Genomic DNA, 23,819 nt, shown 5'->3' on the forward strand with positions numbered 1-23,819 from the left:
CGAAGTGTCCTTGAGCAAGACACTGAACCCCTAATTGCTCCCGAGGAGCAGGTCGGTGCTTTGCATGGTTTCCTCCGCCATCGGTGTACGAATGTGTGTGTGAATGGGTGAATGTAATGTACATATGTAAAGCAGGAAAACGATATGCACATCCCAGTTTCAGAATACGGTGCTGGACCCAAAAAATTACTGAATGAATAAAAAAGTGGAATGTCCGCACACGATATATCTGCTCCCCGTCTTTTTATTACAACCTATAAATACAACAACGTTTCTCCCCTCCGGGCTTTCTCAAGTTCAGATAATTGATATATGCGATAGTCAAAAAGTCGATAGTCAAAAAGTCGATAGTCAAAAATGCGATAGTCAAAAATGCGATAGTCAAAAATGCGATAGTCAAATATGCGATAGTCAAATATGCGATAGTCATAAATGCGATAGTCAAATATGCGATAGTCAAGTATGCGATAGTCAAATATGCGATAGTCATAAATGCGATAGTCAAAAATGCTATAGTCAAAAATGCGATAGTCAAAAATGCGATAGTCAAAGTCGATAGTCAAAGTCGATAGTCAAAGTCGATAGTCAAAGTCGATAGTCAAAAAGTTGATAGTCAAAAAGTTGATAGTCTCAAAGTCGATAGTCAAAGTCGATAGTCAAAAAGTCGATAGTCTCAAAGTCGATAGTCAAAAAGTTGATAGTCTCAAAGTCGATAGTCTCAAAGTCGATAGTCAAAGTCGATAGTCAAAGTCGATAGTCTCAAAGTCGATAGTCAAAGTCGATAGTCAAAGTCGATAGTCAAAAAGTCGATAGTCAAAAATGCGATAGTCAAAAATGCGATAGTCAAATATGCGATAGTCAAATATGCGATAGTCATAAATGCGATAGTCAAAAATGCGATAGTCAAAAATGCGATAGTCAAATATGCGATAGTCAAATATGCGATAGTCAAATATGCGATAGTCAAAAATGCAATAGTCAAAAATGCAATAGTCAAAAATCCGATAGTCAAAAATGCGAAAAATTTAGAAAGCCCGGAGGGGCGAAACGTTGTTGTAATAAAAAGACGGGGAGCAGATATATCGTGTGCGGACATTCCACTTTTTTCTTCATGAATGTAATGTACATTCATTGTAAAGTGCCTTGGATGAAGGCGCTATATTAAATGCGCGCATGTGTGTGTGTGTGTGTGTGTGTGTGTGTGTGTGTGTGTGTGTGTGTGTGTGTGTGTGTGTGTTTCCAGACATGCATTGTGACTCATGAGTCCAATGGCATTGACATCATCACTGCTCTGATCCTGAATGACATCAGTCCTCTGTGTCGCTATCGCATGGAGATGGTTCTACAGCTGAAGGTAACAGCAACATCACATTATCTTTTGTACACATAGCCTATTGTGTGCAAGGCGCAAGTTGGCATCTTGAGAGAGAGTGCATTTCTAGTTATAATATATACATTTAGTTGTGACACATGTTGATGGTGGTGTGTCTCTGGTTTCCAGGACAACGCGTCCAAGTTGCTATTGGGTCTGATGGAGAGTCGCCATGACAGCGAAAACGCTGAGAGGATCCTGCTCAACCTCCGACCCCGAGAACTGGTACCAAAGGCCATTCATTCATTCATTCATTCATTCATTCATTCATTCACATGCTCACTCAATTTGGTTGATTGAATTAATTACTGTAACATGCTTATCAATAGTATAGGTAGGTACTAGGTACAGTCCCAGGTTATGCTAAAAGGATATTACAATTGTGGTCCTTTGTACTCAATTCAACAGTCATAATCACTTGCTCGTCCAATCACTCACTCACTATTTTATTTTCACTGAATGTCTTACTGTAAATAAGTTCAAAATCGTTAAAGGTTTGTAAAGCAATTGCGTCTGTCTGTCTGTCTGTCTGTCTGTCTGTCTGTCTGTCTGTCTGTCTGTCTGTCTGTCTGTCTGTCTGTCTGTCTGTCTGTCTGTCTGTCTGTCTGTCTGTCTGTCTGTCTGTCTGTCTGTCTGTCTGTCTGTCTGTCTGTCTGTCTGTCTGTCTGTCTGTCTGTCTGTCTGTCTGTCTGTCTGTCTGTGTGTGTGTGTGTGTGTGTGTGTGTGTGTGTGTGTGTGTGTGTGTGTGCACGTGCAGGTGGAGGTGATAAAGAAGGCGTTCCTTCAGGAAGAGGAGACTGAGTGTGAGGGAGGTGAGGTCTCTCCCAGGGAGGTTGGACATAACATCTACATCCTGGCTCAGCAGGTAATCAATCAATCAATCAATCAATCAATGTCTCCTTGGCTCCTCTGTCCGTCCCCCCAGAATGGCATTGTTACTGTAACATTGGTGACCAAAATATGTGACCATATGTGACACATAATGTCAATGTCTGAATGTAAATCAAGTTAAACCAAGAATGCCCTGTTAATAAACAAACAGCAGATTTACATTTGGAGATTAGATTGATGATGTGAAGTCACAAGACAGTCACATATTTCAGCAGGTCACCAATTATTCCTTAATTCCAGTATTGGAATTTAACGTATGTGTTAACAATGTGTAGAAACATGGAGACAAACAGAAAGACAATCCATTTCAAATCTATGAATGAAAAGATCTGCGAGGAAATACATAAAAAGGCAATTTTATTTATTGCTTTATTATCATACTATCTGAATCATTAAAAACGTGCGTGTGTTTCCTAGCTGGCCAGACACAACAAAGTGCTGCTGCACCTCCTCAAGCCTCCAAAGAGAAACAAAGAGGATGGAGAGGAAGGCATCTCATCAATGGTAAATACGTGCTCCCTGCAATGACCCCAAATGACATCCCATCGTTGTTCACAAAATGATGCCTACATGTGAGAACAAAGTTTGGACGTTCTTGTATACGAGATGTTTTATCTTGCCGATAAAGGTTTGCACAGAACATTGTGTCTAATTGGTCAGACGTTGTGTGTGGCCGTGATATAGTTTTGTTTCTGCGTTCTGTCCCAGGCATCATTCAATCTACCAGCAGTGAAAACGGCGATGGTTTTGAAGAGAGGTTAAGCGCTATAGGGCTATATCTTGCACCACTCCTTACCTCTTATCCCTAAACTTATTTTGCTTTCATTTTTTACTACCTTTTGAAAAACATTTTAAAATAGTTCTAATCTACAAGATCACAACGTGTCAATGTAGATCGGCTAGTTGAACTATTTGAAAATGTTTTTCAAGATAGTAAAATATGGCAAAGAAGTTTAGGGACAAAGCGTAAGGCGCGCCCAAGATGGGGCCAATCACATCCTGTCACATGAAATGGAATGACCTCCAGGCCTCCGTGACTAATTTCCCATAGAGCGGAAATCAAAGTATTAAAACCACTGCTTCCAGCACTGGTTAGAGTTAGACACAATGCTTCAGTGGTTCGAGCAAAGGCAGTGTTGCTGGGTAGATTATGGAGTGGGTGGGGTCTGGTGTTCTGAGGCAGTATGTGTCCTTCCTCTATTGTCAGGGAATATTATCAGAACAATGCCTTTTCCAAATGTGATGACCTGATCACATTTGTGATGACTGCTATGGCCGTTTTTAGCCCAAGGAATGTTTTTTTTTGTGCAAAACAAATGCTTGGAATGGATTCAGAATCATGAAAACCCCCTAGTTTGACCTGTCACATGCTACTTAAAGCAGAATGAAATTGTGTAAATGTTGTCTGCATATAGGTTGTTTGTGAGATGTGCTACTAGACACCTTTACAAACACATTGGTATTGGCGAGGAATTTATTCCCAGATTTTATTAATATCCCCAGACTATCTAGTACGAACTTTCTTTGCGTCAGCAAGCCCTTCCGAAGCCGAATAAGTTGAATTCTTGTTCGGTTGGAGTATGTTGTCTCTAACACATCCTATGAGAAACACCCCCTCTTTTACACATCCTATGATAAACTAGACTTTATTAGCTCTGTGTCTCTGCTGAGCATGTATATGTACTGTAGTAATAATAATAAATAAATAATGTGTCTCTTTGTGTACAGCTGAACCTGAACAACCGTCTGTTGAAGTCTGGCACTCCAGCTGTTGTAGTGGAACAAGACCCACTGGACCAGTATGACCAGCATACTGCCCAGATAGAGGTACAGTATCACAGAGCAGGGGTGTCCAGACCTTTTTCAACGGGGGCCAAATTAGAAAATATAACGGCCAACTACATCTCCTACCTATCATAATATATACATACGTTTGGACCATATTAAAGTCACATACAAGTGCATTGTATTTCAACAATTTTATTTCATCACATCATCATCATCATCATCAAAAAATAAATAAAAAAACGTTGAAATATACGAGATTCAAGGTTTATGCCCAATAGCAATGACATGATTAACCACACTACCGGTAGTTTGATAACTACCAGCTATACTATAATCTGTGTGTGTGTGTGTGTGTGTGTGTGTGTGTGTGTGTGTGTGTGTGTGTGTGTGTGTGTGTGTGTGTGTGTGTGTGTGTGTGTGTGTGTGTGTGTGTGTGTGTGTGTGTGTGTGTGTGTGTGTGTGTGTGTGTGTGTGTGTGTGTGTGTGTGTGTGTGTGTGTGTGTGTGTGTGTGTGTGTGTGTGTGTGTGTGTGTGTAGATAGTGCGTGAGGACCGCAGCATGGAGCAGATAGTGTTTCCTGTTCATCCTATCTGTGAGTTCCTGACAGAGGAGTCCAAGAACCGGGTGTTCAACACCACCGAGCAAGACGAGCAGGGGTCAAAGGTCACAGACTTTTTTGAACAGACCTCCTTCCTGCATGGAGAGATGGAGTGGCAGAAGAAACTACGCAGTGAGACACACGCACGCACGCACACACGCACGCACGCACGCACGCACGCACGTACCCACATATTTGCAAAGACTTCAAAATGATTCTCTTTTTTTTTTTTTTTTTTTTTCTTCTTTTTTTTTACAATTACAATTATAAAGTGTTACCCATATGGAGACTTCTGGGGTCATTGTCGTGTCTACTCTGGCTTCTGTGTGCACCACAGACTTATTTAGATATTTTTTATATTCATTTGACCAGACACGCCTCCCTCCTATGGACGGATCCACGGAGGGGTGCCCCCTGGGCTCAGCCATTGCTGCGGTGTACCATTAAGCACAGCTTTACACTGCAGCACTGATTAGCTACACCTGGCCTACAGGGCACTGCTCCATGGATATAAGCCCTTTCAACGCCATGTCAACCACATTAGACTTGGAAACACACGCCCGTGCTTCTGGTGACTGGTATTGTCCTAATGTGTGAGGGTGCCATGTTTCAATTAGTTATTCAAAAATAAGTGTGTGTGTGTTATGTCCAGGTATGCCAGTGTTGTATTGGTTCTCTGGGAGGATGACCCTGTGGGGTTCCATCTCCTTCAACCTGGCTGTGTTCATCAACCTCATCATCGCCTTCTTCTACCCATATGACTCTGGACAAGGTAACAGCAGTAACTAACTACTATCACTACCTACTGTACTACCACTACTACTACTGTTTACTACTACACATTGCAGTAATAACACTGCACTAACAGCACAAAATCCTAGACGGTATCTCATCCCATATCGCAATCCCATATCGCAATATCTATATAAACATGGTAAATGGCGCATTTCTGTAGTACCTTTGTCCAGTGCGTTTTGCAGTGTGCATCACATTCACTCATTCACACACACACACACACACACACACGCACACACACACACACACACACACACACACACCGGTAGTGGAGGAACGCATGTGAGGAACCACCCTGCTCATCCAGAGCAGTTAGAGTACGTTCAGTGTCTTGCAAAAGTACACTTCAAACCAGGAACCAGGAACCTTCTTGCGGCCGCTCTACCACCACCTGAGCCACTGCTGCAACAATATACATCTTATATCATAATCTGCATATTATTATTGATATATTGCCTAGCTCTAACCCAATATATAACTTATTCTAAAAGTATGTATCTTGGTCCCTCCTCCTCTCCTCTCCTCTCCTCCCTGTAGGAGCCATAGATGACTCCATGTTGTTGATGTTGTTCTGGGGGCTGGCTGGTCTGTCAGTTCTGGGTGTGTTGGCTCAGCGATATGGCCTCCGACCGCTCTCTTTAGCTCTCATCCTGAGATCCATCTACCACCTGGGCATCGGGAACACTCTGATACTGCTGGGAACGCTCAATGTAAGAACACCTAATAACTATAACATCTAGGAAACAGTCTGATATACTGCTGGGAACGCTCAATGTAAGAACACCTAATAACTATAACATCTAGGAAACAGTCTGATATACTGCTGGGAACGCTCAATGTAAGTCAACACCTAACACCTATACAGTAGGGCTGCAATTATCCATTATTTTCTTAGCCATCTATTAATCGAGTAATTAAGAGTGTTTATTTTTATTTAATTGTTTTGTGTACTGTGTACTTTTTTATCAACTAATGGGCAACTAATGAACTTCCGATAGATTTATTTGAATTGACTAAATTGAACTATTACATTTTATATTTTGTCGTACAAAAGTGTCACGAAAAAAGTCAAGCTCTACAAGCTTGTAATTCTGCTTATTGCTTTGCTATTTTTACTACTGTATATAACACAATGAGAAAGATCACTGTCTAGGACTTGATTATAAAAACAAAACATTTGTTATAAAACTACATTTCGGTCCTCCATTATGTTTGTCCTGATGAACGTCTAAGGACAGAAAGTTTTTCCATGGGTCTTTCTCATTTTAATGTGTCCTAGTCACTCTACGTCTGCATTTTAGGTGTGCATCAGCCGTTTTTAAATTTGTATTATTAATTATTATTCTTATAAAAAATAATGAATCAATTATTTTGGATAATACGTTGAATTGATTACTTTTATTAACTTTTACGTACATTACGCATCAATCACCTGGGAGCAGGTGGTAATGTGTAAAAAAGGTAATGTGTTTATGTCCAGTTGATAAACAAGGTGGACAGATGTTTGTGGTGAGTTTGTAGACTAAACTACATTACCCATCAAGCACCTAGGAATAGGTAGTAATCTAATATGTAATATAATGTGTTGTTCAGTTGATATTGTGGTGTTTGTGGTGAGTGGTGATTACCCATCAGGCCTTAGAGTATATATGAATAGAGACGGCACCCGGATGAAACCCTGAGGCGAAATGGACATAGTGGCCGAATTTGATATTGCAGCGTGGGCCCAAACACATGAACGCGCTGGTCCGTTGACTATCATTGTGCACGTTCACGATGACACGTGAATGCTGAATGCCTGCTATGATAGTCAGCGGCAGCGTGTTCATGTGTTTGGGCCCAATCCATCCCAGAATGCACTCTGTTCCTACCCAGAATCCACAGTGAAATCACCTCATGCGCTTTTGAGCAACTTAATGCAAGTGGATGGGAGGAGAAATCCGGTGCCGTCTCTATTCATATATACTCTAAGCATCAGGCACATGGGAGCAGGTAGTAATGTGTAATATATTATGCAAGTATCTAGTTGATAAACAAGGTGGCATTTGTGGTGAGTTTGTAGTCTAAACTACATTACCCATTCGGCACCTGGGAGCAGGTAGTAATGTGTAATGCATTGTGTTCAGCTGATAAACAAGGTGGCATTTGTGGTGAGTTTGTAGACTAAACTACATTACCCATCAGGTAGTAATGTGTAGTATAATGTATTGTGTCCAGCTGATTAACAAGGTGGTGTTTGTGGTGAGTTTGTAGACTAAACTACATTACCCATCAGGTGTGTAGTATAATGTATTGTGTCCAGCTGATTAACAAGGTGGTGTTTGTGGTGAGTTTGTAGACTGATTACCCATCAGGCACCTGGGAGCAGGTAGTAATGTGTAATATAATGTGTTTGTACTGTATCTAGTTGATAAACAAGGTGGTGTTTGTGGTGAGCTTCGTGGGGAACAATGGGAAGTTCATCCTGGGATATAAGGCCATGCTGATGGATGTGGAGTTACTCTATCATCTAGCCTACGTCCTCACCTCCACCCTGGGCCTGTGTGTCCACGAGCTCTTCTACAGCATACTGGTACGCACACACACACACACACACACACACACACACTTGCACGTGTGCGCGCGCACACACACACACACACACACACACGCATACACACACACACATGTCTGGACGTGCAAACACATGATGAAAAGTCATTACTGTCTCGTCTCTTCTCTTCTCTTCTCTTCTCTTCTCTTCTCTTCTCTTCTCTTCTCTTCTGTCTCTTCTCTATTTTTGCTTTTATATGGATATCATGTTCTTGCCGGTCATCCTTGATTGGAAAACACTTTGGATCAACGGCTGTTGTTTTTTAAACGTGCCAAATAAATAAAGATGACTTGACTCTGTCTCTCTCTCCAGTTATTTGACCTGATCTACCGTGAGGAGACACTGTTCAACGTGATAAAGAGCGTGACTCGTAACGGTCGCTCCATCCTGCTGACCGCTCTGCTGGCTCTCATCCTGGTCTACCTGTTCTCCATTGTGGGCTTCCTGCTTCTGAAGGACGACTTCATCATGGAGGTGGACCCCCTGTCTCAGATAGCACCAGGTAACTTCATCATGGACCCCCTGTCTCAGATAGCACCAGGTAACTTCATCATGGACCCCCTGCCTCAGATAGCACCAGGTAACTTCATCATGGAGGTGGACCCCCTGTCTCAGATAGCACCAGGTAACTTCATCATGGAGGTGGACCTCCTGCCTCAGATAGCACCAGGTAACTTCATCATGGAGGTGGACCCCCTGCCTCAGATAGCACCAGGTAACTTCATCATGGAGGTGGACCCCCTGCCTCAGATAGCACCAGGTAACTTCATCATGGACCCCCTGCCTCAGATAGCACCAGGTAACTTCATCATGGAGGTGGACCCCCTGCCTCAGATAGCACCAGGTAACTTCATCATGGAGGTGGACCTCCTGCCTCAGATAGCACCAGGTAACTTCATCATGGAGGTGGACCCCCTGCCTCAGATAGCACCAGGTAACTTCATCATGGAGGTGGACCCCCTGCCTCAGATAGCACCAGGTAACTTCATCATGGAGGTGGACCCCCTGCCTCAGATAGCACCAGGTAACTTCATCATGGAGGTGGACCCCCTGCTTCAGATAGCACCAGGTAACTTCATCATGGAGGTGGACCTCCTGCCTCAGATAGCACCAGGTAACCCGTGGCCTCTGACCCATAACCCATTAAGACCTGAGGCCAGATTCTACAAATGTCTTCTAAATCCTGACAGTTTTCTGAAAAACCTGTTTCTATATCAGTGGTGCTCAAATGTTTTCATGTTAAGGACCCCCAAAATTATCTGTATTTGGCTGCCGACCCCCATCTGAAAATATTTTGTGTATTTTGACTCCCCAGAAACAAAGATTTTAGTTAAAAAACGTTTGCTGTGAAAGCATTGTATATATTCAAAGATTTGCACACATTTTCACAAATCTTCAAAAATAGCAGATCTACATGCTTGTAGACTTGACTGGGTCTTCAAGTCTATTCATATGCAATTTTGTGTTGGTGATTGAATGAAAATGTTACCTTCACCTTTGTTTACTGGAGTTCTATATGTATACGCAGTACGCACACCGGACCAGCCCAGGTGCAGAGGGTAGAAATTAAGTAATCTTTATACTGTCTTTTATATTATACTGCTACCCTGTTTTTAGTAGTCGTGTCACTATTTCCCTATACATTGGCTGCTTCTCTCTACCCATACCGGCTTGTTTCATCCTTACTGTGGTGGTATGATACAGTGTTGTTTTTGGTGGCACATTTTTATTTTAGTTTTAGTCCTAGTCTCTTGAATAGCTTTCATTTAGTTTTAGTCACATTTTAGTCACCTAGAATGTTTTAATGTTTGGTCTAGTTTTAGTCGACTAAATATCATAAGATTTTAGTCGACTAAATCTACAGTTGATTTAGTCGACTAAAATGTATTTTGGCGGGCCTTGATGCCGTCATAATGACTGATTTGACACTTGCTGAAAATAGCCGATCTACAAGCTCACAACGCGCCGCGCTGCAACGCGTTGTGAGCTTGTAGATCGGCTATTCTCAGCATGCAACCAAGTGTAAAATGACTTATACTGGATCTCTTGTCCAGTCCCTTCCTAACATTTTAGTCTAGTTTGTATTTGTTGACAAAATTGTCTTAGTTTTAGTCATCGTAGCTTAGTTTTCATTTAGTTTCCATGTAGTTTTCGTCAGTGAAAAAAGGTAGTCGACGAACATTTTTTGTCATAGTTTTAGTCGACGAAAACAACACTGGTATGATAAGATAATTTCCCTCAGGATGAATTATGGTCTGATGAGTCAGATGATTGCAGCCAGGGATGTGCTGTGGATTTCTAACTAGTGGGGCTTATGTTGCGCGCACGTGCACAAGCTTGCGAGCTATCACCGATTTGAAATATCCTCTTAAATGTAGACCTATTTATTAACCCACATTCCCACAATATACTGTATATAATTTTATTCTATTTACTTGCATAGTGGGGAAAAGTTAGTATTGTCATAATTATGCATTTACCTTGCAAACATCACCTCTGTAATTGAATTAGTTGGTGAATCCATCAGCCACTGTTATCCAACTCTTTAGACTACTCCAGACAGAACATCTGACACCTACAGTAAGACTGTACAGTACTACTACAGTACTACTGTACGACACAATGGACCGTCACCATTGATATCTAGCCAAGGTTGGTCATTCCTGTTAATCCAAGCTGACACTCAGTCAGCTTGTCGATCGTCAGGTTTTGTTAGCGAGGTTAGCGAAGTGCGAAAACTATGAATGGCTGTGCGGGCTTGCTTCAAACTACCAGGGCGCCACCCTGAATAGCCAGTTCACCCCTGATTACAGCTGATGTGATGTTGTTGTACAGCTTCAGGACAGAGTGAAGCTTCTCAGGACTTCATGAACTCCTGCTCTACAGATGGAGTCAGCTGCACAGCAGAAACCACTGCTGTTACACCTACTGCAGAGGAGGACGGTACGACTTACAGTACTAGTTGTGTTTAGCTGTATAGTAGTGTACAGTTCGCTGGATATAGAGTTCACTAGTACAGACCACACATTCAATCGAACATCGTTTGACATGGATTAGCGTTTATTTAGAAGAGAAGTGGAACATGAGAAGGAATGGTAGAAATGAGATGCATAGGAATGATATGCGTGGAATGGCCTTAGACAGTCCGTGTGGGATGAGGGGGGAGGGGAGGAGGATGCAGGTTGGGAAGAGGGGAGGGAGGGGGGAGTGAGGATGTTAGGAGGTTCCGAGGGGCCTGGGTGAATGGTGAAGGGGGGGGGGGGGAGACGTGGGATGAGTTGGCGTTACGGGGGGGGTGAGGGAGTGAGGGGGGAGAGGATGATGGTGAAGACTAGGCCCCTGGGGGGAGGTGGAGGATGAGGGCAAGCCCTGTATGGGGGGGGGGGGGGGGGGTCGGACGAAGGCCGGGTTCCGGGGGGTAGGATACCCTGAGTGTTTGGCCTGGGGTCTGAGTAGCGGGGCGTCCTTTTGATCGTACAAGGACACGCCCCCAATCCGAGACCCCCGTCTGGAACCTGAAACTGGAGAACGAGAGTTAGTAAAGAGCGGAAGGGAAGGAGGGGTACGAGATACGAAACAGGCTGGCATATATACACTCTTCCCTTGATGGAGCGAGGGTGGTGATAGGGCAGAGCTAGGTGGTTGCCATGGCAGCAGGGCCTCGGTGAGTGGCGAGGGTGGAGCTGGCATCAGTAGTCATGGCAGGTAAATGGTGGAGTTGATTGTAGCTGTGGAGAAGGTGGTGAGCTAGATACCTGAGGCTAGGAATATAATTAGCATGGCATGGTGGCAGAGGAGGTCACCGATCTTAGCTTGAAAGCGTGGCCTTCCTCCTGAACATATGTTGTACCAGCTCCATTTAATTAGGTTTGGTACTGTAAAGTCTGAAATAGTTAAGGTTAACTGTACAATAGTGTACAGTCAGTCAGTCTGATAGTTAGGTTTAGCTGTATGGTAGTGAACTACTGGAGAGCAGACAGTTAGCAGTGACATGCACTGCACGACTCCAGTATCGATGTGACGATGACTGTGTGTGTGTGTGTGTGTGTGTGTGTGTGTGTGTGTGTGTGTGTGTGTGTGTGTGTGTGTGTGTGTGTGTGTGTGTGTGTGTGTGTGTGTGTGTGTGTGTGTGTGTGTGTGTTGCAGAGGAGTCTAACACAGAGCGTGCGTGTGACACTCTGTTGATGTGCATCGTGACGGTGATGAACCACGGCCTCAGGAATGGAGGAGGAGTTGGAGATGTCCTCAGAAAACCATCCAAAAATGTAAACACGTCTGTCTGTCTGTCTGTCTGTCTGTCGGGCAGTATGGTGACTTTATACATTGTCAGATACTTGAATGTGTCCATATATATATCACTTTACCCAAATACAGCTCAAGTGGAGTTAGGAGGTTTTTGACCATTAATGTGGATATTGTTTTTTTTTTCTTTTTGCCATTTTTCTCCGTCATTCTAATCAATGGGGGTCAAACCACCGAACTCCACAAGATGGAGTTAGCTGGTTTGAGGATCCAATAGAGTTAGGAGGTTTAGTCAAAATCGCCTTTTTCTTCTTTTTTTTATATATATATTTTTTATTGAATTTTTATGTTTTCACATAAAGATGAATCAAATGTATACAGATAAAGTGAGACAAACTAGAAAGGTATAAATGAAAAGCACAATACAACCTCCACACAGATGTAAAGAGTGTTCAACAGCACTGATTTATAAAACAAACAAACAAACTAACCTACACACAGATGTAAAGAGTGTTCAACAGCACTGATTTATAAAACAAACAAACAAAAAGTAGAAAAATTTAGTATCTGTTTTCTGCCCAACAACGGCGATATCTATTATATCTGATTTATACTGTGTGTGTGTGAGTGTGTGTGTGTGTGTGTGTGTGTGTGTGTGTGTGTGTGTGTGTGTGTGTGTGTGTGTGTGTGTGTGTGTGTGTGTGTGTGTGTGTGTGTGTGTGTGTGTGCGTGCGTGTGCGTGTGTGTGTGTGTGTGTGTGTGTGTGCACGTGTGTGTGTGTGTGTGTGTAGGAGTCGATGTTCCCTGTTAGGGTGATGTACGACCTGTTGTTCTACTTCATCGTCATCATCATCGTTTTGAACCTGATCTTCGGTGTGATCATCGACACCTTCGCCGACCTGAGGAGCGAGAAACAGAAGAAAGAAGAGGTTCTCAAAACCACCTGCTTCATCTGTGGTGGGTCAAACTAACTACAAAACCACCTGCACAAAGCCTCGCACAAGGCGTTGTGAGCTTGTAGATCGCCTAATTTCGGCCAAAGTTATCCTCAGAATAGGGTTCTGGGGTTCAAGTGGTTAATGTGGAAAAAAGATCCTATCACACAAAGATTTGGTGCCCCGCCCCTCGCCCCTGTAGTAACCCTGAGGACTGTCGACTGTCAGCTCATCACAGAAAGAGCTGAATGGCCCTGCGAGGTCCTGGACCGTCATGCACAACTCTATCAGTAGTGAGAGCAGAGTTCTCACTGAGCACCATAACCACAACTACAAATATGCCATTTTGGCTTATTTGGTTCTAACTGAAGTGGATGCTAAAATGTACACACCACAACTATAGCCATAAACGATCTTTGGAACACTTTCAGCATGACTTTTATGAACGACAGAAACATTGACGGCCATCCATTAGAAAGTTGTATTTTCTGGGATGAGGAGACTATTTTGAATAGCTAAGGCCAGTTGGTAGGCTATAGCTGGCATTACCTCATCAGGTACAACCATCTCGCCTCTATATAATTAATTATCTCAGGCAGATTATTCATACAGTATATCTTATTCAATGTGTCTTGCAGCACCGCTGAGATAGAAATCTCTCCCATCCTCCGTGTGGGCTCTGACACAGACACACACAGTGTGTTTGGTGCAGCTGTTTACAGAACATCAGTGTACTGTGGACACACAGAATCAGTGTGGTTGCTGTGTGTAGGCAACACAGTATTGTTCGAGGTCCGAGCACCTTTATGCCATGCAGCTAAAGTAAACATGTTAACCTTTTTTTGTTCATTGAGTTCAATGGACATTTTTTGTAACTTTTCTGTAACCCCAAATTTTCTGTCCCTGTTCCGATTGCACAATATAATGTGCAATCAGACAGGAGTGACATCACAATATGTAATATAAACAGAATTCATCAAGAACAGAACATTCTAGACTTTCCCAGCGGATTCCTCGTGGCAGCTCGCATCAGTGCAACCACACTTGCAATTTACCGGAATTTATGTGTCATTCCAACTGTTCACGCTTTCCTGATCTTTTCCTGAAGGTTTTCTGAAAATCCATGTTTTCCCTGCAGGTTTTATTCACTGATTAGCCTAATGCTAATTCTACTGCTTTGCTACTGAAAAGAAGTGTCCAGCAGAGGAACTCTTCTGAAATCTGAATAGAATTATAACACCTTGGCAAATGCCCCCCTTTCTCACTGACAAGGTTCTGTTTTTGAGTGACAATGCACTGACAATCTACTGAATTGCCAATGGCAGGACATGTGATGTTTTCAAACGGCACATCTGTAGTTATACTGTAGTTACAATTATCGTGCTTGGTGTGAATGGCCCGTAAGAGTTCTTTCCTCTCTGTAGCTGGTTTGGAGTGAGTAATGTGAACATTGAAACATCACTTTAATCAATCCATTGATCAGTCAGTGTTTTGCTGTGTGTTTCAGGTCTGGAACGTGATAAGTTTGATAATAAAACGGTGTCGTTTGAGGAGCACATCAAACTGGAACACAACATCTGGAACTATCTGTACTTCATCGTTCTGGTTCGTGAGAAGAACAAGACCGACTACACTGGACCTGAGAGCTACGTGGCACACATGATCAAGGTGCACGCACACACACGCATGCACACACACACGTACACACACACACACACACACACACGCACACACACACACACACCTTACCTTTAATGTCTGCATGTTCAACTCAGTCGCAACTGTCTTATTGTCAGAGCGAAGGATGGTACTCAAAGTGGTGTGTGTGTGTGTGTGTGTGTGTGTGTGTGTGTGTGTGTGTGTGTGTGTGTGTGTGTGTGTGTGTGTGTGTGTGTGTGTGTGTGTGTGTGTGGTTGTGTTGTGTTGTGTTGTGTTGTGTTGTGTTGTGTTGTGTTGTGTGTGTGTGTGTTTCAGAACAACAACCTGGACTGGTTTCCACGGATGCAGGCAATGTCGTTGGTGGTAACTGACGGCGACGGGGAGCAGAACGAGATGCGGATGCTACAGGACCGCCTGATGTCTACCATGAAGGTCGTCACGACCTTGACCGTTCAGCTCAATGATCTGAAGGAACAGGTACTCACACGCACACACACATGCGCACACACACACGCACACACACCCAGTCACCCACCCACACACACATATATGCACTATACACACATATATACACACACACGCACACAGTGCGTGTCATCATTAAAGCAATGGTATTTCCTGTAGATGACCGAACAGAGGAAGAGGAGGCAGAGGATGGGCTTTGTGGATGTCCAATCGGGAGCCGGCGGTGTGCTGCCCCCTAGTGCTGCAGGAGGAAACCACCAGATGCACAAATCATGAGGAACAGACTGACTATGAACAGACCTACACAGCATCGGGACAGTTGACTCTAAACAGATCTACAAAACATAGGGAAGGGATTGTTTTGTTTTGTTATGAACCGTTGATCATCAGTTAGATTTTAATTTCAATGTTGTCTCTACCTTGATGCAAGTTGTTTCTATCCAACTTTTAAAACAGTTGTTTCGTTTATCGTTATTTATAACATTCGTTCTTTATCGAGAACACGTTTTCTTCATGAGAGCGTAGAAACCTTTTACAAAATGTTGTTGTATATGTATGATCACACACACCGATGGAAACGTTTGTTTTACAAGAAATAAGCATAAATCTGACCATTTCACGAATGGAATCCTCATGTCAGATAAATCAGAATAAGTCAGTGGTTCTATACCTTTTGAGAATCAGGGCCCACTTCAAAGTCTCTAAAGTGTTGGCGGCCTCCCCATTATGACCTCTGTTAAGAGGTCAGATGGGTGGGCCGTGTGCATCTTCAGAGCATGTGTATATATTTTTTTAAGATATATTTTTTGGGCTTTTTCTGCCTTTATTGATAGGATGAAAGTAGTCCGACAGGAAACGGGGAGAGAGATGGGGGGAAAGACACGCGGCAAAGGCCGCCGGGATCGGGTGTCGAGCCCGCGGCACGCCATCAGGCTGGCTCAGCAGCCTAGGTGCCCAGACGGTTGAGCTAACCGCCTGGGCCAGAGCATGTGTATTTTGATCAATCAATTGATTGTGTTGCGGCCTGGATCAATGGCGCTAACGTATACTTTATACTGTATCACAATGAAAACTCATTTATCGAGGTTTTAACGATACCATGACTTTTTTGTTTTTTTGTAAGCACACTCTGTAGACTGTAGAGTAATCCCTAAACTCACATTTCTGCCTTCTCGCCTCCTCCGTGCTCGGCTTTTGGAGGAGCCGAGAGAGGAAGAGAAGAAAATGAGTGCATGGAGGACGCGAGGATGGACGCGTTTGAGTGTTGGGATCTGTCCTTTATTGTCATAGAGACTCAGCAGTTTACTGATAACGACACTCTTTGGTGTGGTTTTATTAAATCGTGTTGATAAAGTTTAGCAGCATGGGGATTGCTGTGTGGTTTAATTCATGTACGTCTAGACGGGATTGATGTTTAATTAATTAATTTAAGTGACTTTTAGGCGTGTTTGTTGTTTTTTAATTAATCTGATTTAAGTTATGTTTTAGGCATGCGGTGTCTTTCAACTAAATTATCTACGTTATATGTGTTTGGTGTTAATTTAAGTTTAGGGCACGTGTTTTGTTTTGTTTCATTAATTTAAGTTAAGTTTAGCCATGGGTGGGGTGTGGTTAAGTTGAGGTTAAGGATGTGGGTCTATACACTGACTGACTGAAGACATATCTGTCAACAACACCATGTTGGCACGGACACGGACATCATTCTACAGACAGATTTCAACCGCCATAATAAACATGATGTACTGTATGATGACTGCAGCAGTGAGCAGTCTACATCATATTATACAGTGCTGTGTGATGATGACTGCAGATGATGATGTGTTTAATATTCGTACAGTAACAGTAGGCTACTGTCTGATGATTGCACAAACATTCGGTTCCGTTAGCTCTGTAATAAATGTGTGCTGAGATAACGACAACAATCTATGGATGCTTCATTATTTTGTATGTTGTGATTTTTTGCACACACATGCACACACACACACACGCGTGCACGCACGCACGCACGGACACACACACACACACAGGTTCATCCTGGAAGTGAAAAGCTGGTTCTTTCGGCTAATTCTCAATGGTCTCCATCTGGCTTTCTGTTCCTGCCACCTGCATGTCGTCTCTCATCGCATTGATAAACATTCATTAAAAAGGGTATCTTTGGAAAGCAAAGAAAAGGTCCCGCACACTGTCAGACACTTGCCAAAAAATGTTGCTCTTTATTTGGTTGACATTTCGGGCACTTAGACCTTCATCAGGACAGACAAATCGATTGACAGACAAATTGATAAACCTTTCCCTTCTCTTATCTGGCAGTTTCATCTTCAGCATCCTTCTCCCAATGTAGGCCAACCCTTCACCCATCCTTTTCACATGTCCAAACCATCTCAACCTCGCCTCTCGTTGGGACAAGGTTAACTTGAGATCAGTGAAAGGCACTGTTCCAATATTCGTTATTGCATATTTGGGTTTGTTGAGTTAAGTTCTTGCTGATTGGTTCAGTGGTAGACACAATTAGGAGCAAAAACATCTGCCTCCCGAAAATTACACTTGTGTGAAATGAGGTGCGCCCACTGTGGCTGCCACACAAATGCAGATTCACTGCCACGTGGCTGTTTGTAGGGCGTTCCACATTTTTGTGGTAGAGCGAAATTAATTTAACCCCTTGTTTGAGCCGAATAAGGGAATGATTTGTGGAACTCCCTCTGGTGTTGTGATCATCATGGACTTCATTAACGTTTAGGAAGTATTGTCAAGTACATATGGTACGCACACACACACACACACACATACATAACCAGCCGATCACAGTACTTGCTCGCTCTGCTTGCGCAAATAAAGAGTAACGTCCAGAAGAACACCAACAACAAGAAGAACATGGTGGCTCTCTCTGTTAAGACTTCCAGACAAGGCTCTAGCTGAAGCATAGATGGGGGTCTGTGGCCAAATACATATTAATTTTATTAATACATCATTATGTTGGCAAGCAGAAGGTCCCCTGGTTAGAATCCTGGTCCTGGCAATGAGCGCTCTTCTGTGGGAACTTCTGGGAAGCTGAAGTGAAGCTGAAAAACTAAGTTTTCCCTGTGGCATTAAAGCAGCACTACAGTATGTAGTATTGGAGTTTCTAGGTGAAAGTGATTTTTTTGACGTGCCAAAGTATGTAGGACTAGTAGCATGCCAAAGTTTGTGCTATTGCCATTGAGAATGCATTGGGCGTTTAAGTTAAATAACTCAGAAACTACAAAACATTTCAAAGTAAAAAGTTCCAGCATGTGTCTCCACAGTAAGCTGAATTATAAAAAGTGTGAATGGAGTTTCTAGGTGAAAGTGATTTTTGACGTGCCAATAGCTGCCATTGAGCCCCATTGTATATTTCTCAAATTTGAAAGCACTATATTTCTAAAACCATGAAACATTTCAAAGATAACTTTTCAGGCAAACATGTCCACCGTAAGATGAACCTAAATAGGGTTGAATGGGGTTTCTAGGTGTAAGTATGTAGGACTAGTAGCATGCCAAAGTTTGTGCTATTGCCATTGAGAATGCATTGGGCGTTTAAGTTAAATAACTCAGAAACTACAACATATTTCAAAGTAAAATGTTCCAGCATGTGTCTCCACAGTAAACTGAATTATAAAGAGTGTGAATGGAGTTTCTAGGTGAAAGTGATTTTTTGACGTGCCAATAGCTGCCATTGAGCCCCATTGTATAATTCTCAAATTTGAAAGCACTATATTTCTAAAACCATGAAACATTTCAAAGATTCCTTTTCAGGCAAACATGTCCACCGTAAGATGAACCTAAATAGGTTTGAATGGGGTTTCTAGGTGTAAGTATGTAGGACTAGTAGCATGCCAAAGTTTGTGCTATTGCCATTGAGAATGCATTGGGCGTTTAAGTTAAATAACTCAGAAACTACAAAACATTTCAAAGTAAAAAGTTCCAGCATGTGTCTCCACAGTAAGCTGAATTATAAAAAGTGTGAATGGAGTTTCTAGGTGAAAGTGATTTTTTGACGTGCCAATAGCTGCCATTGAGCCCCATTGTAAATGTCTCAAATTTGAAAGCACTATATTTCTAAAACCATGAAACATTTCAAAGATTCCTTTTCAGGCAAACATGTCCACCATAAGATGAACCTAAATAGGGTTGAATGGGGTTTCTAGGTGTAAGTATGTAGGACTAGTAGCATGCCAAAGTTTGTGCTATTGCCATTGAGAATGCATTGGGCGTTTAAGTTAAATAACTCAGAAACGACAAAACATTTCAAAGTAAAAAGTTCCAGCATGTGTCTCCACAGTAAGCTGAATTATAAAAAGTGTGAATGGAGTTTCTAGGTGAAAGTGATTTTTTTGACGTGCCAATAGCTGCCATTGAGCCCCATTGTAAATTTCTCAAATTTGAAAGCACTATATTTCTAAAACCATGAAACATTTCAAAGATTCCTTTTCAGGCAAACATGTCCACCATAAGATGAACCTAAATAGGGTTGAATGGGGTTTCTAGGTGTAAGTATGTAGGACTAGTAGCATGCCAAAGTTTGTGTTATTGCCATTGAGAATGCATTGGGCGTTTAAGTTAAATAACTCAGAAACTACAAAACATTTCAAAGTAAAAAGTTCCAGCATGTGTCTCCACAGTAAACTGAATTATAAAAAGTGTGAATGGAGTTTCTAGGTGAAAGTGATTTTTGACGTGCCAATAGCAGCCATTGAGCCCCATTGTATATTTCTCAAATTTGAAAGCACTATATTTCTAAAACTATGAAACATAATGATAGAAGAGCCAGAGACTTGTTTCCATTGTGGTTCATAAACATTCAAACCTCTAGATATAAACAACAGCACAAGAAACAATAGACAAATCTCCTGTTATTTTATTTTTTGTATTTTATTTTTGTATGAGTGTTAATTGTTACTGAAAGGGAAAGGCAAACTATTGTGGCAGGTAGTAAGTAACTCAGTGACTTAGCACACTCGTTACATGATCTGGAGGTTGTCGGTTCAAACCCCACTCAAATCTTTACGGTCTCCACATTATATTTGTATTAATATTATATAGACACCTTTTTATTTCAGAAAAAAACCTTCCTCAGTCAATATATAGGCCTACTATAAATAACTAGCCTAACTACTAGTTATGGGTTTCAGCCATGCCTTCGGCTTCGTCTGTATGAATATTGTTATGGAATTTTAATGGCTATACCGTATACAAATATGTAGACCATGTCCATGGTCTATATTATACTGACTAACAGGCATATGGACTGGCACAGAAAATCGGCCCTGGCATTTGTGGCATTTGTGGCCCAAAGACGCTACTACTACTACTTATTACTTTTTGTTTTTGTTTTGGCTCAGCCCCGGCCCCATGACTGCCCAGCCCTTCTGGCATTTGCCAGAATTGCAAGACTGTCCAATTCGGGCCTGCTGTCTAATGTCTACATATATGAATCTGAGCTCCATACCACATGGACATGGTCTCGACTTAAACCCATTTAGACCTGGACAGTCTATACGTTGTTATACCTTTCAATCCGGAAAAGCTTATACAGCTGCAGGTGTCTCATCAAACCCTGTACACTCAAGACACGCTCCATATATGGTCAGTATAGAATTCATTCCATATGTTGATCGGACCCCCCATGCCAAAGCACAAATATCTTGTTTACAAAATAAATCGGCCTAATGATGATGTCACTGATACAGGTTTCTGAACTGCCCACAGCCCTCCTATGAGACACAGGTAGAGTAGAGAAAAATGCTGGCATTTTATCATGAACATTACTGAGGAACAATTGAAGAAGACAGGTTGAAAAGTGGTCCTTTAATAATCATATTAATAATGTTTTTTTTTACATGCAACAACTACTTGAACTGGGTTTTGTTTTACATCTAAGGCAACAGTATGGAATTTAAACAGCAACATTATGTTTAACTTAACAGTACAGGTCATAGAGTAAAGTCTGGTTCTAATGAAAAGTTCTTAAAATGTGTTCATTACACATTAATGACCATTAATGTAAGCAAATAAATGCATAACATTTGTCAGTTGTTGTTTTCTATATTTCAATAACCAATAATGTGTAAGTAGATTAGGTTTTAAAGTAGCAGTTATCAATATTTTAACTATTTTACTGCATAAATAACACATCATTAGTTAATTACTAATTTCTGTGTAGCTGATGGACTGTAGTTTGAAAGAAGTGATGAAAAAATAATCAAACCAGAGAGATGGACAGACCGTTGGGTGATGTGACAACTGGGGCCCACCAGGGGTCAAAATTGACCCTTACAGGTCTGTATCTCTGAGAGTGTACACACTTTCAGAGTTAGAGAGTCTATTTGGACCACTCTAGATTGTGTTCCATGATGGTGGATTGTACAGTAACTTCATCTGCCCAGCTCAATGTGAGTGCCACTCATACGCACGCACGCACAGATACATGCATACCCCTGAACTAATACATCAGAGATATCACACACAGTCACACATCAGAAACAGCACACAGGTCAAAGTGTAGAGGACGTCAGCCTCATTCTTCAATGATCTATGGAGAAAGAGAGAGACAGACACACACAGATTAGCAAAGGTGCAATAAATAACATTTCAGAATGTTTGTAGTGTAGTGCCTCAGTAAATTAGGATCACACGTCAAACAAGGACCTAGCATCAGTCCAAACAATATACTATCAAAAGAAAATCTGTACATTGAAACTATAGGATACCATTCAAACAATGAACCTAGCTAAATAACATGATCCATCCATCCATCCATCTTCAACCGCTTGGTCAAAAAAAATGGTCACGGTAAGTCTGCATGGTTGTCAAAACATGTTTAAGGTGGCCTTGGCCGGCTTAGCGGTCCAGGCACCTTGGCTGGTAATCCAGCATGACAGTGTGTCACGGATTTGAGTCCCGATCCCGACGAACTTTCCTGTTTGTCTTCCCCCCATCTCTCTCCCTGTTTCCTGTCTACCTTACTGTCATCTATCAATATAGGCAAAAAAGCCCCCCAAAAAATCTTAAAAAAAAATAATGTTCAAGGTGGAGTCTGAAGAGGCGAGTGTTCAGATAATTGTGCTCACCATGGAGACTTTGGTGGTCTGTTCGCGCGTTCGGATGCGTAGTTTGTTGACGGTAGTTTCTGCGATGTCGGCTCTCTCCTCAGCAGCATCCAGCTCATGTTGGATCGTTCTGTATCGTGTCATATTACCCATCACCTGTTCCTCCTGACGCATGCACACGCACACGCACACACACACACACACACACACACACACACACACACACACACACACACACACACACACACACACACACACACATTAACCATTACATAATATATGCAATGTTTTGACATGCACCTGTAAAACCCTTAAACCGCTCATTGACCGGGATCCCCCAGGGGTCTATCGTTGGCCCCCTCATTTTCTCCAAATCACTTAGCCGAATCGTTGCCTATTAAGACATGCCCAGAATAAGGATGATAGGGTTCCTGAATAATGTGTTTTATATTATCTGTACAATATGTGAAGACATCGAGGGCAGGATAATAAGCCTAGATCATAGACAGAGAAGTGATGAAGAGTCTGGCAAATTTGGAGGCAGGTGGAGTGCTGGTCAGCCCGTGATGAGCACACAGCAACGTTGCCTCTCTGATTCTAGTAGTGGGATAATAATAATAATAATAATAATAATAATAATAATAATATTAATAATACAATAACTTACAGCATCAGTAGTTAGTCTCTTGTAGCTCTTAAGTTTAGACTGCAGGTTGTTGATCATCTCCTGCATTGTCATTAATGTCTTCTTATCTTCTTCTGTCTACAACACGCAATAACACACACACACACACACACACACACACACACACACACACACACACACACACACACACACACACACACACACACACACACACAGAACCATTAAGACACACAATTGAAGCATTGAAACATGACCTACTGTACGCGGCGTGTGCAGAATTTCTGACCTGACAGGTGAGTTCTTTGGCTCTCCTCTCGTAGCGCCGCATTCCTTTGTTGAACTCCTCGCTCTTCTTCTGCTCTACCATCAGCTCTGTCTCCAGGTCCCTCACCTGCACACCAAGCCCTTCAGTTACTAACGCAATGAGCCACTATAGAGGTTGCAGTTTACCCAGTATTGTATAGTGGCTGTGGACGTAGTGAGGCATGACGTGCCTCAGACTCTCTCAGACATTATAAAATAGAGTTAAACTGAGACCTCGCGTAGCTTATTGCTTTTCTACAATGCTACATACACGTCTCAATTGAAACAGTTCTTAAAATTCACTACAAGAACAATGTCTACAAGAAAGTAGTTTCCCGCTATCAGGAAGAGCAACTTCCTCCTGACAGAGACGAGTGTTCACTGCCAGGCTGTGTGTTCACATAGAGAAAATAAACTTAACTGTTAGCTCAATGTCATTGTATAGTTGTATTTTAGATATTCTATAGA

At 42.2% G+C, this 23,819-nt stretch overlaps 2 protein-coding genes across 2 annotated transcripts in view; one reads left to right on the plus strand and one right to left on the minus strand.

The window, feature by feature from the left end:
- Nucleotides 1–17,244, plus strand: part of itpr3 (inositol 1,4,5-trisphosphate receptor, type 3) — a gene marked incomplete at its 5' end in the record, with an annotated part of 74,308 nt that extends 57,064 nt beyond the window's left edge. The window contains 16 exons of the mRNA XM_079514552.1: nt 1,244–1,354; nt 1,502–1,597; nt 2,130–2,237; nt 2,681–2,767; nt 3,992–4,090; nt 4,589–4,781; nt 5,302–5,421; nt 5,982–6,154; nt 7,852–8,016; nt 8,350–8,539; nt 10,873–10,980; nt 12,184–12,302; nt 13,071–13,236; nt 14,722–14,882; nt 15,189–15,350; nt 15,498–17,244. Of these exons, the coding sequence (XP_079370678.1) occupies nt 1,244–1,354; nt 1,502–1,597; nt 2,130–2,237; nt 2,681–2,767; nt 3,992–4,090; nt 4,589–4,781; nt 5,302–5,421; nt 5,982–6,154; nt 7,852–8,016; nt 8,350–8,539; nt 10,873–10,980; nt 12,184–12,302; nt 13,071–13,236; nt 14,722–14,882; nt 15,189–15,350; nt 15,498–15,614 (2,175 nt within the window). The 3' untranslated portion in view covers nt 15,615–17,244. The remainder of the gene's footprint in view (nt 1–1,243; nt 1,355–1,501; nt 1,598–2,129; nt 2,238–2,680; nt 2,768–3,991; nt 4,091–4,588; nt 4,782–5,301; nt 5,422–5,981; nt 6,155–7,851; nt 8,017–8,349; nt 8,540–10,872; nt 10,981–12,183; nt 12,303–13,070; nt 13,237–14,721; nt 14,883–15,188; nt 15,351–15,497) is intronic.
- A 3,902-nt stretch (nt 17,245–21,146) lies between these two features.
- The window catches only part of LOC306913519 (myosin-7B-like), a 35,773-nt gene continuing 33,100 nt past the window's right edge, over nt 21,147–23,819 (minus strand). Inside the window, exons 43-46 of the mRNA XM_079490231.1 lie at nt 23,335–23,439; nt 23,070–23,165; nt 22,424–22,567; nt 21,147–21,885 (exon numbers count right to left, since the gene is read on the minus strand). Coding sequence (XP_079346357.1) covers nt 21,871–21,885; nt 22,424–22,567; nt 23,070–23,165; nt 23,335–23,439 — 360 coding nt within the window. The 3' untranslated portion in view covers nt 21,147–21,870. The remainder of the gene's footprint in view (nt 21,886–22,423; nt 22,568–23,069; nt 23,166–23,334; nt 23,440–23,819) is intronic.

The sequence above is a fragment of the Electrona antarctica genome, assembly GCF_951216825.1.
Source record: "Electrona antarctica genome assembly, chromosome: 2".
Lineage (NCBI taxonomy): Eukaryota > Metazoa > Chordata > Actinopteri > Myctophiformes > Myctophidae > Electrona > Electrona antarctica.